The sequence below is a fragment of the Dryas octopetala genome, chromosome 3 (assembly GCF_963921425.1).
Source record: "Dryas octopetala chromosome 3, drDryOcto1.1, whole genome shotgun sequence".
In the NCBI taxonomy this organism is placed as follows: Eukaryota; Viridiplantae; Streptophyta; class Magnoliopsida; order Rosales; family Rosaceae; genus Dryas; species Dryas octopetala.
In genome coordinates, this window is record NC_141368.1 from 2,533,054 (window position 1) to 2,549,844 (window position 16,791).

General features: G+C 37.8%; 1 protein-coding gene across 1 annotated transcript; it reads left to right on the plus strand.

Annotated features, from left to right (window-relative positions):
• Nucleotides 1–4,389: 4,389 nt before the first annotated feature.
• Nucleotides 4,390–12,093, plus strand: LOC147289497 (subtilisin-like protease SBT4.3). The gene is made up of 10 exons (XM_086234829.1): nucleotides 4,390–4,492; nucleotides 9,138–9,228; nucleotides 9,359–9,456; nucleotides 9,543–9,686; nucleotides 9,804–9,906; nucleotides 9,985–10,492; nucleotides 10,573–10,907; nucleotides 11,039–11,150; nucleotides 11,259–11,469; nucleotides 11,552–12,093. The coding sequence occupies exons 1-10, from the start codon at nucleotides 4,390–4,392 to the stop codon at nucleotides 12,091–12,093; spliced, it is 2,247 nt and encodes a 748-aa protein (XP_086090955.1).
• The last annotated feature ends 4,698 nt before the right edge of the window (nucleotides 12,094–16,791 follow it).

Here is a 16,791-nt window from a genome sequence, read left to right on the forward strand (position 1 = left end):
GGACCTAAATATATGATGAAATATAAGACAATTAACTGAAAACATACTGACTAAGGTCAAGCCATTTCAATTTGGGATAACAGCGAGCAATAACCTTAATGGAGAAATCAGTTATGCCCACCCCGTTGACCAAAGAAAGTCTTTTCAAAGGACTGAATAATAAGAAAAGAAATTAATCAAAAATTTAAGTAATAACTGTACATTTGTACTTAATTCAAATGGACAACTAATAAAAGAAAAGCCAGAAAGGGGCAAACCTTGAATCTCCTGATTTAACAGAACCGTTAACACCTGCTGCAAGTGATTGTACAACCTTGTCCGAAAGCTTCACTGAATCAATAGTAATGGAATTCAAATTTAGGCATTTTTCTCCCAACCCATTAGCTATCCCTATGAACAGGAACTGTCCCCAGGCTTGTTTTATCAAATCAAACAACCCAAGATTGTGCTGCTTATCTTTGTGTCGGGGAAAAAGGTAACAGACGAGATCTACACTGACTTAACAACATTTACCTACTTCTTACATAATTTAGCAAAAACCAGCATTGATGGAGTTTTTACTAATTATTAACTAAGTATAAAAAAAAAAAAAGCAAACCAAACAACAGAAATTAAAATCATGGAATGGAAGAAAGCATACCCAGTTACATGGTTTTTGAATCTTGGGTCGGAGAATTCGATTTCCAGCCGTACTTGGCATTGTTCGAAGCGGTTGTGAAAAACTCAAATAGCTGAAAATTGAATTCTCCGACCCAAGATTCAAGAACCATGTAACTGGGTATGTTTTCTCTCATTCCATAATTTTAATTTCTGTTGTTTAGTTTGCTTTCTTTTTTGATACTTGGTTAATAATTGATAAAAGACTCCACCAATACTGATTTTTGCTAAATTGTATAAAAAGTGGGTAAATGTTGTTAAAACACTGTAGATCTTGTCTGTTACCTTTTTTTCATACACAAAGATAAGCAGTGTAGCTGGAAATTGAATTCTGGAGGTTGGTTGTTCTCGGTTTCTCTGTGTATACCGAGTGGACATGGTGGTGAGCGTCAGAGCGGGAGAGTGAGATGGGTATGTGCCTACGGGTGAGAAATTTCTTTTAGCATGTGTAGATCGGAATACACAGACAGTGTACTATTTATGTCTTCTTTCTTTTTTCTCTTTTATTTTTTATTATTTTTATCACCTGATATTTATGTATATCCCATGCCATTTTTATTTTCTCAATATTAGAGATGTGTTAGTTAGTAAATGAAGTATAAATAATGTTTGCTTAGATAATATAAAGAAATTAAATATTAACATTCTACAGAAGATTAAATATTTACTAAAATACAATATATTAATGCCATATATTTTTTTTTGTATTTTTTTGGCCATATATATATTTTTTTAATCTTATAATTTTGTATTTTGAAGGAGTGGGTTATATTGCATTAATATATGCATTCACATTCCTCATGAAAAAAAAAAAAAAAGGGTTTTGCTCTTTTGTATAAGTAAATAAGTTCGTGATCAATGATTAATGAGTTGACTGCGGCACTTTTGATTATTAAATTTTCGGTGAACTGGGAATTAACTCTTAAGTAATTATTTATTAAGTCTATGTCCATCTAATTATAGAGATCGCTAATCTATTCTATTAATGCATGGAAAGTCATGTCCTTATAAATTAATGGATGGAAATATTTATTGACAGGACCTTTTTGTTCCACCTAGAAATCTCGCCTCACATGCTGATGCAAGTGAGTTTGATATACTGGGCAAATTAAGCATAAATATTGATTAATTCGACACAGTTACATTGAAAGCTATAATCTAATCGCTGGCTTTATAGCCAAGCAATAATGAACACCAACTTGTACCAAAAATAAAAATAATGAATACCAAACAGTCAAAAGGAAAAAAGAAGAGACAGAGAGTAGAAAAGATGCGAGGAGAGAGACATGGTGTGCAGTACTGCAGTGTACTAGTCCTGAGGACGGACCAATAAGAGCCTGCAACGTGTAAGGAGAACGTGGGAGGGTGTACAATATATATACAACAACACCCAAATTTTACCACTTACCTTTTTAACTGAAAAGCAAAAGCTGCACTCAAAGCACAAAGAGCATGATAAGTAGTTCCACCATTGACCATTGACTTGACTGCACCCTAAAGAACGAACACCCGAACCTTGAGAGTCAGATTCAACTATTCTTCTGGAAAGGCCCAACTTTTTAGCACAAATCAACCCCTCTTTCACTGCCACAACTTCAGCCTTACGGCCCATACAGGTTAGAGCACTACCACCAATACCTAACCCCACTTTCTAGTACCCGAAACTGCATTCATCTTCTGATTCTCAACAAACTCAACATGCTCTCTTTGCAGCAAAGCTGACAGCCAGAGGCTTCCAAATCGACCAGTCAACAAAATTTATTCAGGCTAGCTCAGCTTATTAAATTTCCACATAGGCCCAGTATGATGGGTCCAATTAACACAATTAAGCCCATAGTTGCGTGAAAAAAGGCCCACAGTTGCGCGAAAAAAGCATTGATCCAAAGTCCAAACCTTTCTAGCTTCCCTCAGTATTGATTTCCGTGAAAATTAATTTTGGGCCAATTACATTTTACATCCTTCAAATACATGAAGGTTTTTTCACATTGCAGTATTGCACCCATTGTTTAAAGTCTCAATTTCCTCCTCAAAGTAATTAAAAATAACATTTTTAAGGGACACCACATCTAAACCTGTTTGGTTCAAGTTTTGAAGGTCTGGAAATAGGAAATCAAATTCATTCCCTCGTTTGGTAAGTACAAAAAAAGGAAAATCAATTTCTAATTCAAGGGAATCTCATGCCTTATTGGGGGAAAATGAATCTCTTACTCTAGTTTGGATTTTGTTTTCCCTTTTTTTGGGAAAACGTTTATTGTTTCTTTTTTGACAAAACTAACCGTGTTATTATTTCAAAATACCACATATTCATATTCCTTAAATAAATAATAGATGAGGGTATGATTGAAAAATTGACACTTTTCATTTTCAATTATTGCACAACTCAAATATGAGAATGAAAATAAAAAGGTAATTACTGATTTACTTTTTCAGGATTACCAAAGACATGACCCCATGAACCAAACGGGTCCTAAGAGTTAGATTTACTGCAACCTTATATTAATTTTACAATCGTGTTAAATCTAACTCTTGGATGTATTGTCCATCACTTGTCTCTCATATTGTGTCTCTCAAATTAACCTGTTATCCCTTATGTGCAAGTGTGCCTGCATGTACTTATATATGTTAATAAAAATTTTAGAAAACCAAAAATGTGCAAATTTCCCCTATATCCAATTGTCAAACAATATACCGAACATTATGGAATTTGACTTAACATTTATAGAATACATTGGATGTTAAAAATTACGTACAATTTCATACATGCAGGGTTCACAACTTCACAATGCTTCCCGAGCATTAGAGCATAATATTATGATTATGACTTATGAGCAACGTACATCATATTTCGAAAATCATATATTCCGATATTTCATAAAACCCCATAATCAATTTGGGAGATTGTAAGTGACCTTTGGTGTATATTATTCAATCAAGACCCATTATAAAAAGAATTAAGGGGGGTACATATGATTCTTTGGCTGTCACCAAAGTCCTCTTATAGTTATTTTTAGTTAGTACAGTGTAATAGAGGGGGTAATGAATGTCTACCCCAAGCTTTCGGTGCTGTATTTAATTCTCACTAAGATAATAATAGTCATGAATAGACAAGAACTTTGCTGTGTGAAGGAGAAAACAAAGTATAAACAATGTTTATTTAGATAAAAAAAAAATTAAAAATTAACATTGTAAACATGCTTAAATATTTACCTTTATTTAACAATTCGCCGATTATAAGAAAAAAGGTGTATGCCCACTTCCCGTTGGCAGTTGGCACCTTCAATTTTAGTAAAATCATTCAATGTCAGTTTATAGAATAAAAGGAGAAAAAATTAAATTATCAATTAGTTCAGCACCGGCATTTTCTTTAGGACCATTGGTTCTCATAAAGGTCATCTGCGAGGTTTAGAGAGAGTGATGGATTTTGGGTTTTTTTAGCAAAGAATTGTAAATTTATTATTATTATTAAAGGCAACATTAATTCGAGATTTGAGAAGGAAATTCAATATATGTATTTTTAATGGGGGAGACAAAAAAAAATGAAATTTCTGTACAGAAAAGCTTAAGCTGTCACCTTGTAGTGGTTGGGACAAGTTGAAGAAGCACCACAACTAATTCCAACTATAAATAGCACTCTGAAATCTATTCATGGGACACCATCCTACAATCAAACTTGAAATTAATCATAGATTAATCTGATATACTCGTTATTGATTACTGATTAGTACCCAAAAAATGGGCAGCAAGAGCAAGCTGCTTCTTTTGATAACTTTTCTCTACCTTTTATTTGCAGCTCTCATAATGAATTGTTATTCCCAAGAACAAGAAAAGTTGGTATGAATATGAATGATCTTCCGTTTTAGTTTAAAAGCACCTTAACAATGTTAAAGAGACTAACCCACCTCACCTCGTCCATACTTTATATACAATTGGGACTTTTTTTTCTAATTGATTAGAGTTACAAATTATGCAGGTCTATGTTGTGTTGGTGTGAGTCAACACGTGTGGTTATCGTGTAATTATTAGAATTAATTAGGTGGTTTATTAATTCCTGTATTTTAGTTATAGGTCCATGTATATAAACCACACTTTGTGGTCTTATTCAATTAAGCAGAAATAATATTGAAAACCCTAAACCTAAACATTCTCTGTACATGGTATCAGAGCATGGTTCTCTATCCTACTGGTTTTTGAAGAGTTTTTCCAGAAAAATTCTACTGTTCACTGGCCTTCTCTCAGGTTTGTGGTTAAGTGCATTCACCAAAACCTTCAGATTCTGACTTTGAAGGCTGGTATGTCCTCTGCTATCTGACTTCGGCAGCAACGCCGCCGGACTCCTGCCACCGTCACTCGCGGCACACCCTCTGCTGCTGCTCCACGACGGCTCTATTGCCCGCGTCCACCATCAGCGACGCCGACATCATCCTGTCTGCCTGCGCGCCTCTGCCACACATCGACCAGCAGCGACGCCGTCTGATTCTCTGCGTGCAAACTCATCTGTCCGCCAGTGACGCCGCGTCGACCCGCCTGCCCGCGCGCGCACATCGTCCGCCTGCCTGTGCTGCGAGTCTCCGCCTGCCTGTGCGACGACGGTGCGACTGGTCTCTGCTGTGCGGTGGTCTGAGCGACGGCTGTGCGACCGCCTGTGCATGCGAACTACTGTGCACATCTGATTGGCCCTACTGTGCGTGTGCCCCTGCTATGTTCAACCTCTTCGGGCAGCATCCTTTTATTTAAAAAAAAAAAAAAAAAAGGAAAAGGGATGCTGTACACCATGTCTGAAATGCCTCCCTCTGGTCCCTTGGCTACAAATTTGAATGGAATCAATAATATGGTTGGTTCTAGGGTGAACTCTGTTAGTTCCTCCAGCTTTGTTGCCAAGTCAGGTATCTCTAACTCTGCTTTGAGTACTTCTGCTTGTACTGGTAATGGTGCATGGATAATTGATACAGGTGCTACGGATCATATGACTTCTGATCGTTATGTTTTTAGTCATCTTTCATATGTCTGTCCTAAACCATTTATTGTTAATGCCAATGGTGTGTCATCTCCTGTTCTAGGGGGCGGCACAGTATCCTTCTCGTCTGGTTTGTCTTTACATAATGTGTTGTTTGTTCCTTCCTTAAATTGTAACCTTATTTCTGTTAGTCAACTAACCAAAACTCATAATTGTGTGGCCACATTCTTTCCTACCCATTGTGTTTTCCAGGATATTCATACCAAGGAGAAAATTGGCAGTGGTAGAAAGAGTGATGGATTGTACTATCTGGATAGTGGGGTTTCCGCTTCAGATGGTCGTGGCAGTGTGAGTCTTGTTAGTAATGGTTCCTCTGAGAATCAGAAGAAGATTTGGTTGTGGCATCGCCGACTTGGTCATCCGTCCTTTAGTTATCTTCGGCGTTTGTTTCCCTCTTTATTTCGTGGATTGAACATTTCCAATTTCAATTGTGACGTTTGTGTGTTGGCCAAAAGCCATCGTTCAGTGTTTCCTTCTAGTGCTACACGTATGGATGTTCCTTTTGCTTTGGTCCACTCGGATGTTTGGGGTCCGGCCCCGTGTGGTACACATAAAGGAATGAAATGGTTTGTGACATTTATTGATGATTGTACTAGGATGACTTGGGTTTATCTTCTGAAACATAAAAGTGATGTGTGTGCTGTTTTTCGCCTTTTTCATCATATGGTCCTCACCCAGTTTTCCTGTCCTATTAAAGTTGTGCGCTCTGATAATGGCGGTGAGTTCGTTAATACAGAGTTGACTCAGTATTTTGCTTCTGCGGGGATCCTTCATCAGACTTCTTGCGCTCATTCTCCACAACAGAATGGGGTTGCTGAACGCAAAAATCGACATTTATTGGAAGTCACTCGGTCCCTTCTTCTGGGGGGTCACGTGCCATCTCTGTTCTGGGGTGATGCCTTGAGTTCTGCCGTTTATCTGATTAATCGGACCCCATCTAGTGTCCTTGACTTTCGGCGACCTTTGGATGTTCTCTCGGATTTTGTCTCTCTACCAGGTATCCTTCATTTGGAACCACGAGTTTTTGGGTGTGTTGTTTTTGTGCATTTACATTCTCATCAGCGATCCAAGCTCGCATCTCGGGCCTTAGAGTGTGTATTTGTTGGTTATGGTCCATCCCAGAAGGGGTATCGATGCTATCATCCCTCTACTCAGCGCTTCTATGTTTCTATGGATGTCACGTTTCATGAACATCAACTTTTTTATTCTCCACGTCCACTGGATTCTACTCTTCAGGGGGAGGTTTCTAGTGAAGTGCAGAATCGAGATGATATGTTGTTTTTTGATCAGTTTGGTTCTGGGAGTAATAGTGAGGAAGGGTCAGAACAGACTACTGATCACCCAGTGTCTGCGGATGAGACTGAGACTACGGAAATTACTGCGGATGATACTGAGGATGCGGAAATTACTGGAGATGATACTGAGGATATGGTAGGACAAGAATCCACGAATTCTGAGCCTGAGGAATCACCACTCCATGATAGTACTGCCATCTCTCCTACTCCATTGAATCAATCTTCTTCGTCCATTGAGGTAACCAACAATACTCTTGATTCACATTCTGGTTTAGATCTTGATTCTAATGCTTCTAAATTTACACTTCCTCCTCGGTCTAACCGAGGACAACCACCAGCTAAATATGAGCCAGATCCAAATGCCAAAGTTAGGTACTCAATTAATAATCATGTGTCGTCTGTTAGGCTTTCGAAGTCATATGAATCGTATGTTCTGCAATTATCTTCTGTTTCTATTCCTAGTAGATTGCAGGATGCTCTTACAGATTCTAGATGGACCAAAGCTATGGCTGAAGAAATGGCGGCATTACAGAAGAATTCAACCTGGGAGTTAGTTTCTCTACCTAAGGGGAAGAAGACAGTGGGATGCAGATGGGTGTTTGCAGTCAAACACAAAGCTGATGGGTCAGTTGAAAGGTATAAGGCAAGGTTGGTAGCAAAGGGGTATACACAGTCCTATGGCATAGACTACTTGGAGACGTTTGCTCCAGTGGCCAAGTTAAACACAGTACGGGTTCTGTTGTCTTTGGCTGCTAACAAAGATTGACCACTTCTTCAGTTTGATGTAAAGAATGCTTTTCTCCATGGTGATTTGACTGAAGAAGTATACATGGATCCTCCTCCAGGTATACCAGAGTTTGATAATACAAGATTGGTGTGCAGACTGAAAAAGTCTTTATATGGTCTTAAACAATCTCCGAGAGCCTGGTTTGGGAGATTCACCCGTGCGATGAAGAACTATGGTTATCGGCAGAGTAATTTTGATCATACTTTGTTCCTAAAGAAAAGGGGGAAGAAGATTACTGCTCTTATTATTTACGTTGATGATATGGTTCTGACTGGAGATGATTATGAGGAAATCTCGAATTTACAGAGGTACTTGTCTCAAGAGTTTGAAATGAAACAGTTGGGGGACTTGAAGTTCTTTCTTGGGATAGAAGTGGCTCGATCTAAACATGGCATATTCCTATCTCAAAGGAAATATGTTTTAGACTTGTTGTCTGAAACTGGTATGCTTGGGTGTAAGCCAGCTGTCACTCCTATGGAGCAAAATCATAGACTTTTTGAGTGTTTGGGGGCTTTGCCTGCAGATAAGGGGCGATATCAGAGACTTGTTGGAAGATTGATATATTTGTCTCACACTAGACCTGACATTGCTTATGCGGTTAGTGTAGTAAGCCAGTTTATGCATGCCCCGTGCAAACCTCATATGGATGCTGTGGAGCGAATTTTACAGTATTTAAAATCTGCACCTGGTAAAGGATTGTTGTTTGCTAATCACGGTCATGTAAATGTTGAAGGGTTTTCTGATGCAGACTGGGGAGGTTCAGCAGATGATAGAAGGTCTACCTCAGGCTATTTTACCTTTGTAGGAGGAAATTTGGTGACTTGGAGAAGTAAGAAGCAATCAGTTGTATCTAGGTCGAGTGCAGAGGCTGAATACAGAGGTATGGCACTTGGAGTAGTCGAACTTTTGTGGTTGAGACATTTATTGACTGATTTAGGATGTCCACCTACCAAACCTATGGACTTGTTTTGTGATAACAAATCTGCTATTGATATAGCACATAATCCTGTTCAGCATGATAGAACAAAACACATTGAGATTGATCGACACTTCATCAAAGAGAAACTTGAAGCGAAGATTATTAACTTTCCATTTGTGAAGTCCGAAGATCAGCTTGCAGATGTGTTGACCAAGGCTGTGGCAAGTCGGGTGTTTTTGGACTCACTAGACAAGTTGGGCATGTGCGATATATATGCACCAACTTGAGGGGGAGTGTTGGTGTGAGTCAACACGTGTGGTTATCGTGTAATTATTAGAATTAATTAGGTGGTTTATTAATTCCTGTATTTTAGTTATAGGTCCATGTATATAAACCACACTTTGTGGTCTTATTCAATTAAGCAGAAATAATATTGAAAACCCTAAACCTAAACATTCTCTGTACATGTTGTATATTTGGGTCATGAACATAGTATTTCTGACACTACCGTAGCTTCAATGCAACACCATTCCATGCTAGAAAGTGCTCTTGGAAGGTTAGCCATCGAATTCATTCAAATAATTCACTTAGAAAAATAGCCATGGGAACAATTAATATCAATGATTTGATATATATAACCAACAATCCAACATATACTTGATTGTTTTGGACCTTTTGGTCTGTAGTACTCGAGCTGCAAAGGAGTCACTCATATACAGTTACGGAAGGAGCTTTAATGGATTTGCAGCCAAATTATCAGATGAAGAAGTTGCAAAGCTAAGAGGTGAATTGGTAGTATATAAAATAAATAAAAAGGAATACTTTTTTGTAATTGTTATCTTTGTTTTCAAAAATGACTTGCATTTACAGAGATAGATGGCGTGGTTTCAATTCTGCCCAACACAATGCTACAGCTTCATACAACAAGATCATGGGACTTCATTGGAGTAGCAGCTCAGTCTCACATCAGCAATACCAAAGGTGGAGAAGTAATCATAGGAGTGATTGATTCAGGTCAGTACTATATATAACGTATTAATACAATATTGTAACAATTGTTTCACGATCAGCTCAATTTATCATTTGAATTCATCAATCACTGTTTCTGAAGTTTGAGTTAAATATTTTTAGGAATCTGGCCAGAGTCAGAAAGCTTTAATGACAAAGGATTTGGCCCTCCACCAAAAAAATGGAAAGGAAAATGCAATACCAATGGAAATTTCACATGCAACAAGTGAGAAATCAAGTCTCTCTCTAGTTTGGCCTTATATATGGTTGAAACTAATGAAACTGCATGTTGAAATTTTGACAGCAAAATAATCGGAGGCCGGTACTATAATAGCCTAAAGTTCAAGGGGAGTATATCTCCGAGGGACACAATAGGACATGGGACTCACGCATCCTCAGTTGCAGCCGGCGGAGAAGTGGCCAGAGCAAGTTTCTATGGCATGGCTAAAGGAGTTGCAAGGGGTGGAGCCCCCAGAGCAAGAATTTCTGTGTACAAAGCTTGTTGGTCTGATATGGTTGGATGCAGTTCAGTAGATGTGCTTGCTGCTTTTGACGATGCAATTGCTGATGGAGTCGATATCATATCAATTTCTCTGGGGTTGTCAGTCGACTCGTTATGGGAGGACCCGATAGCAATAGGATCTTTTCATGCCTTACGAAGAGGGATATTGACCTCAACTTCTGCTGGGAACAATGGACCAACTCGTGGGTACGTGTCTAATGCCGCACCATGGTTACTAACTGTGGCAGCCAGCGCCATTGACAGGAAGTTTGTGTCTAATTTGGTCCTTGGAAATGGGCATATAATCCTGGTGAGCAATTTTTACAAGCTCTTGTACTGCAATTAGTTACTTGTTTCACAAGTTATTGATTTGTTGATGAAACCAATTAGGGAAGTGGCATCAACACATTTGATCTGAATGGGACTATGTTTCCGCTGATTTGGGGAGGAGATGCTGCAAATTTTTCGGCAAACGGAGACTCTCAAGTATCAAGGAGTTGCTATGATCTTGATGGGTATCTAGATTCACACAAAATAAAGGGAAAGATTGTATTGTGTGAAGAACAAACAACCGGTGCCGGAGTTCTCAAGGCAGGCGGAGTGGGTGTCATAATGCCATTTCGACAATATTCGTATAATGGTCATGCCATGTCTTTCCCTTTCCCAACAACACTCATCACCCAACAAGAAATTGCCAGAGTTTTGGACTACATCAAATCTTCCAAGTAAATTAATAACCAAGAAATTAATTAATCCATCTTAATTTCTACTGGTACTTTTAATTAGCAAGACATATCTATAGCTAACTTCATACTCATTCTCTTTTTGTACCATTTAAAAATTAAAACTTAAATAGGAAACCAAAGGCAACGATTCTAGTTAGTGAAGCATGGAAGGATAGTCTAGCACCTTATGTTCCCTCTTTTTCATCCAGAGGTCCTAACCGAATCGCACCTGATATTCTCAAGGTAATTAAATTCAAAATTAATTATTGCATCCTTGTATGATGTAAATAAATTGCAATGAATTCATATTATAATCTCACAAGCTAATTAATCTCATGAAAAAATGATTAGCCTGATCTGATTGCACCGGGTGTGAATATACTTGGTGCTTGGTCGCCTGTTGCAAAAGCTTCGGTTTACGATGGGGATAGAAGGAGTGTCAAATATTACATATCTGGAACGTCGTCGTCTTGCCCACACGTAACTGGAGCAGCAGCTATTGTCAAGGCTGCTCACCCAAGTTGGTCTCCTGCTGCAATTAAATCTGCACTCATGACCACTGGTGAGAAATTAACCCAAATTTCAATTCACATTATAAATACTTTGTACACAACATGGGTTCCTTGTGGCTTTTCATCAAACAGCGTATGTTATGGACCCAACAAAGCACGAAAACGAAAGAGAATTTGCTTACGGGTCGGGTCTCGTGAACCCAATGCAAGCAATTGATCCCGGGCTAGTTTTCGATGCAACTGAGAAAGATTACGTTGACTTCCTTTGCAAGCAAAGACACAACACCACCGCACTAAGAAAAGTCACAGGTGACAAAAATGTTTGCCAGAGGACCAAACGTGGCAGGGGATGGGACCTGAACTACCCCTCATTCTCTCTAGCTATAAAAGATGGTCACATTATCATGGGCAATTTCTATAGGACCGTAACAAATGTTGGCAAACCCAACTCAACCTACCATGTCGCCATTGATATACCAGCTGAGTCTATAGAGATTAAAGTGAAGCCGTCTGTGCTTTCATTCACCAGTGTTGGAGAGATGAAATCGTTCAATGTGGAGGTCAGTGGACCAAAGATAAGTCAAGTGCCAATCACATCGGGTTCTATTACATGGAAAGATGGGGTACATGTGGTGAGGACTCCATTGGTAATTTATACTGTTCTTCCACTCTGAGAAGTTCTTCTTTGATCATAGATACATATACAAGAAAGAAAGTTTCTTCAAAAATTGATGAGTTGATGGTGTTGTGGTTTCAATTTTAATGTAGTATGCAACTCGTATTCTCCGAAAGTCCTTAATTATTTTGTTTACTTTTAATTTCTTTGGATGTTTACTTTTAATTTCTTTGGATTTTTTGCTATACTAAATGTTGGAATTTTATTTCAATATGAACTGTGGAAATGTTTAATTCTTTTAGGCCACTGAAAAATAATTAATTCATCGTTACCAAAGTACTGATTTTTCCGCGTGCACAAGCCAACAAAATCCAACCTTGCATAATTTGCATTCCATTATGTAGTTAGAGAAACATTCCGTAAATCAGACAACTTTTCCCAACTCAATCGTACCCCATTTAGCTGGGCCTTGGTTGCTTGAGTATTTGATTGGTGTGAGAAAGTTTAGACATGTAGTGATGTAGTATAGTTTTGTTTGTCTGTTGTCTCTTTTGGGCCTCTCGATTATCACCAAAAAAATCATACCCAATTTGTAGGGTCACATAGGTCATTTTGCTATATATGGTCCAGTCCTCATTAACATATAGGTTTAAAATCCAAATGATTCCTATGGTGATTTGTATCTCCCTTTGCCATTTTGCTATAAATCACAAAATTGAAACCAAAATGCTAAAAGTTCACGCACTTGATTTAATTCAAAAACAAACTTGAAAATGATCAAATCTCAAAAGAAAATTATTCATGAGATGACAGTTGTTGGGTAACCCAATTGGAATGACCGTAAAATTGCATATTATGCACTCAAGTTCGATCCCCTTCACACAAATAAAAGAAAATTTTATTCATGAGATGGCATACAAACTACATGTTTCTCATTGCAGGAACATCAGTGCAAGTAATTTCTAATCCATTTATTTATTTTTTTTCACGTATGAATTATGCCGACATAAATTTTCTTACAGTGGGCTATAATTTTCAGGTTGCCTCAATGATGCATCTCATTTACCTCATCTTCAAGTAATGATCGAGATGTAACAATAATCTAGGAAATGGAACATCCATACTTACCTAATAGAGCTTCTAAGTTGGTTGAGCTACCAATATTCTGACAACGAACCATCTTTAGTGTTTTCAACTTTGTTCCCGTTAGGAAATCTGCAAGTTGCTTCCTGCATTATTCAAAAAACCAAAGAATGGATCCAGCTTAAAATAATCACACCCAAAGTTTCTAAACCAGTTTTAAATTTGATTTCCAACCAGTTTTAAATCTGTTTTAAACTAAACCAAGAACACTATAGATTCACAACAAGAGTTATCATATTAAACATGTTATCGATCATAACAAGTTTAAAAGTTTGCTCTGTACAAGCCACAACCACAAAAAAAAAAAAAAAAAAAAAAAATACAAGCCAACTTGGTCAAATCCTAATCAAATTGTCAGTAAAAGAAAGCTTGGTAACCACCATATTATAACAATGTTCCAACTTCTCATCTGGAGTTAAGTAATTTAGTTCACGAATGAATGAATGTATGTATGTATGTAATATGTATATATTGGGAATTATTACTAGTTTAATCGAAACATAAATCGAAATCGGCAGCACACAAGCATGCTCAAATCATTCAGAAACTTGGGTGGTCTTCCACGGTTTCTCCGGTGAACTTAGACAGTGCTGCTTCAGAGTTGTTGCGGTGGTGGCAACAACTCTGAAGTAGCACTATCTGAGTTCAACAGAGAAACCGTGGAAGACCGCCCCAAACCCGATCTCTTACGGGACTTTACACGGGAACAAATTAATACCTGATCTGGCGTTGGTGGGGAGTACTATCGCCGCCGGACGTTGTTTCCGTGAATTTTTGGGTCCCGACATTGTTTCCGTGAGTTCTGGGTGAGTGTTTTTCTGGAGGGTGGTTGTTCTTGGTTTTGTTACTCTGGATACTGTAGACCATGACTGGAAAATAATTAATTCATTGCAAGTTTGCAACCGAAGTACTGATTTTTCCGGGCACACACATGCCAACAAAATCCAATCTTGCATTCCATTATGTAGGTAGAAAAACATTCCGTAAATCAGACATCTCTTCCCTAACTCAATCGTACCCAATTTAGTTGGGCATCTAGATGGTGTATGACCTATCTATGTTTCATGTACCTCCCCCATGTGCTGGGCATTAGTTGCTTGAGTATTTGATTGATGTGAGAAGGTTTAGACATGTAGTGATGTAGTATAGTTTTGTTTGTCTGTTGTCCCTTTTGGGCCTCCCGATTATCACGAAAAAAATCATACCCAATTTGTAGGGTCACATAGGTCATTTTGCTATATATGGTCCAGTCCTCATTAACATATAGGTTTAAAATCCAAATGATTCCTATGGTGATTTGTATCTCCCTTTGCCATTTTGCTATAAATCACAAAATTGAAACCAAAATGCTAAAAGTTCACGCACTTGATTTAATTCAAAAACAAACTTGAAAATGATCAATCTCAAAAGAAAATTATTCATGAGATGACAGTTGTTGGGTAGCCCAATTCGAATGACCGTAAAATTTCATATTCTGTACTCAAGTTCGATCCCCTTCCCCAAAATAAAAGGAAATTTTATTCATGAGATGGCATACGAAACTACATGTTTCTCATTGCAGGAACATCAGTGCAAGTAATTTCTAATCCATTTATTTATTTTTTTTCACGTATGAATTATGCCGACATAAATTTTCTTACAGTGGGCTATAATTTTCAAGTTGCCTCAGTGATGCATCTCATTTACCTCATCTTCAAGTAATGATCGAGATGTAACAATACCTAGGAAATGGAACATCAATACTTACCTATTAGAGCTTCTAAGTTGGTTGAGTTACCAATATTCTGACAACGAATCATCTTTAGTGTTTTCAGCTTTGTTCCCTTTAGGAAATCTGCAAGTTGCTTCTTGCATTATTCAAAAAAACCAAAGAATGGATCCAGCTTAAAATAATCACACCCAAAGTTTCTAAACTAGTTTTAAATCTGATTTCCAACCAGTTTTAAATTTGTTTTAAACTAAACCAAAAATACTATAGATTCACAACAAGAGTTATCATATTAAACATGTTATCGATCATAACAAGTTTAAAAGTTTGCTCTGTACAAGCCACAACCACAAAAAAAAAAAAAAAAAAAAAAACAAGCCAACTTGGTCAAATCCTAATCAAATTGTCAGTAAAAGAAAGCTTGATAACCACCATATTATAACAATGTTCCAACTCCTCATCTGAAGTTAAGTAATTTAGTTCACGAATGAATGAATGTATGTATGTATTTGTAATATGTATATATTGGGAATTATTACTGGTTTAATCAAAACATAAATCGAAATCGGCAGCACACAAGCATGCTCGAATCATCCAGAAACTTGGGCAGTCCTCCACGGTTTCTCCGGTGAACTCAGACAGTGCTGCTTCAGAGTTGTTGCGGCGGTGGCAACAACTCTGAAGCAGCACTATCTGATTTCAACAGAGAAACCGTGGAAAACTCTGAAGCAGCACTATCTGATTTCAACAGAGAAACCGTGGAAGACTGCCCCAAACCCGATCTCTTACGGGACTTTACACAGGAACAAATTAATACCTGATCTGGCGTTGGTGGGGAGTACTATCGCCGCCGGACGTTGTTTCCGTGAAGTTTTGGGTCCCGACATTATTCCATGAGTTATGGGTGAGTGTTTTTCTGGAGGTTGGTTGTTCTCGATTTTGTTACTCTGGATACCGTAGACCATGACTGGAAAATAATTAATTCATTGCAAGTTTGCAACCAAAGTACTGATTTTTCCGAGCGCACACATGCCAACAAAATCCAATCTTGCATTCCATTATGTAGTTAGAGAAACATTCTGTAAATCAGACAACTCTTCCTAACTCAATCGTACCTAGCTGGGCCTCTAGATGGTGTTGGGCCTATCTATGTTTCATGTTCCTGCCCCATGTGCTGGGCCTTGGTTGCTTGAGTATTTGATTGGTGTGAGAACGTTTAGACATGTAGTGATGTAGTATAGTTTTGTTTGTCTGTTGTCGTTTTTGGGCCTCCCGATTATCACCAAAAAAATCATACCCAATTTGTAGGGTCACATAAGTCATTTTTCTATATATGGTCCAGTCCTCATTAACATATAGGTTTAAAATCCAAATGATTCCTATGGTGATTTGTATCTCCCTTTGCCATTTTGCTATAAATCACAAAATTGAAACCAAAATGCTAAAAGTTCACGCACTTGATTTAATTCAAAAACAAACTTGAAAATGATCAATCTCAAAAGAAAATTATTCATGAGATGACAGTTGTTGGGTAACCTAATTAGAATGACCGTAAAATTGCATATTCTGCACTCAAGTTCGATCCCCTTCCCCAAAATAAAAGAAAATTTTATTCATGAGATGGCATACAAAACTACATGTTTCTCATTGCAGGAACATCAGTGCAAGTAATTTCTAATCCATTTATTTATTTTTTTTCACGTATGAATTATGCCGACATAAATTTTCTTACAGTGGGCTATAATTTTCAGGTTGCCTCAGTGATGCATCTCATTTACCTCATCTTCAAGTAATGATCGAGATGTAACAATATCTAGGAAATGGAACATCAATACTTACCTATTAGAGCTTCTAAGTTGGTTGAGCTACCAATATTCTGACAACGAATCATCTTTAGTGTTTTCA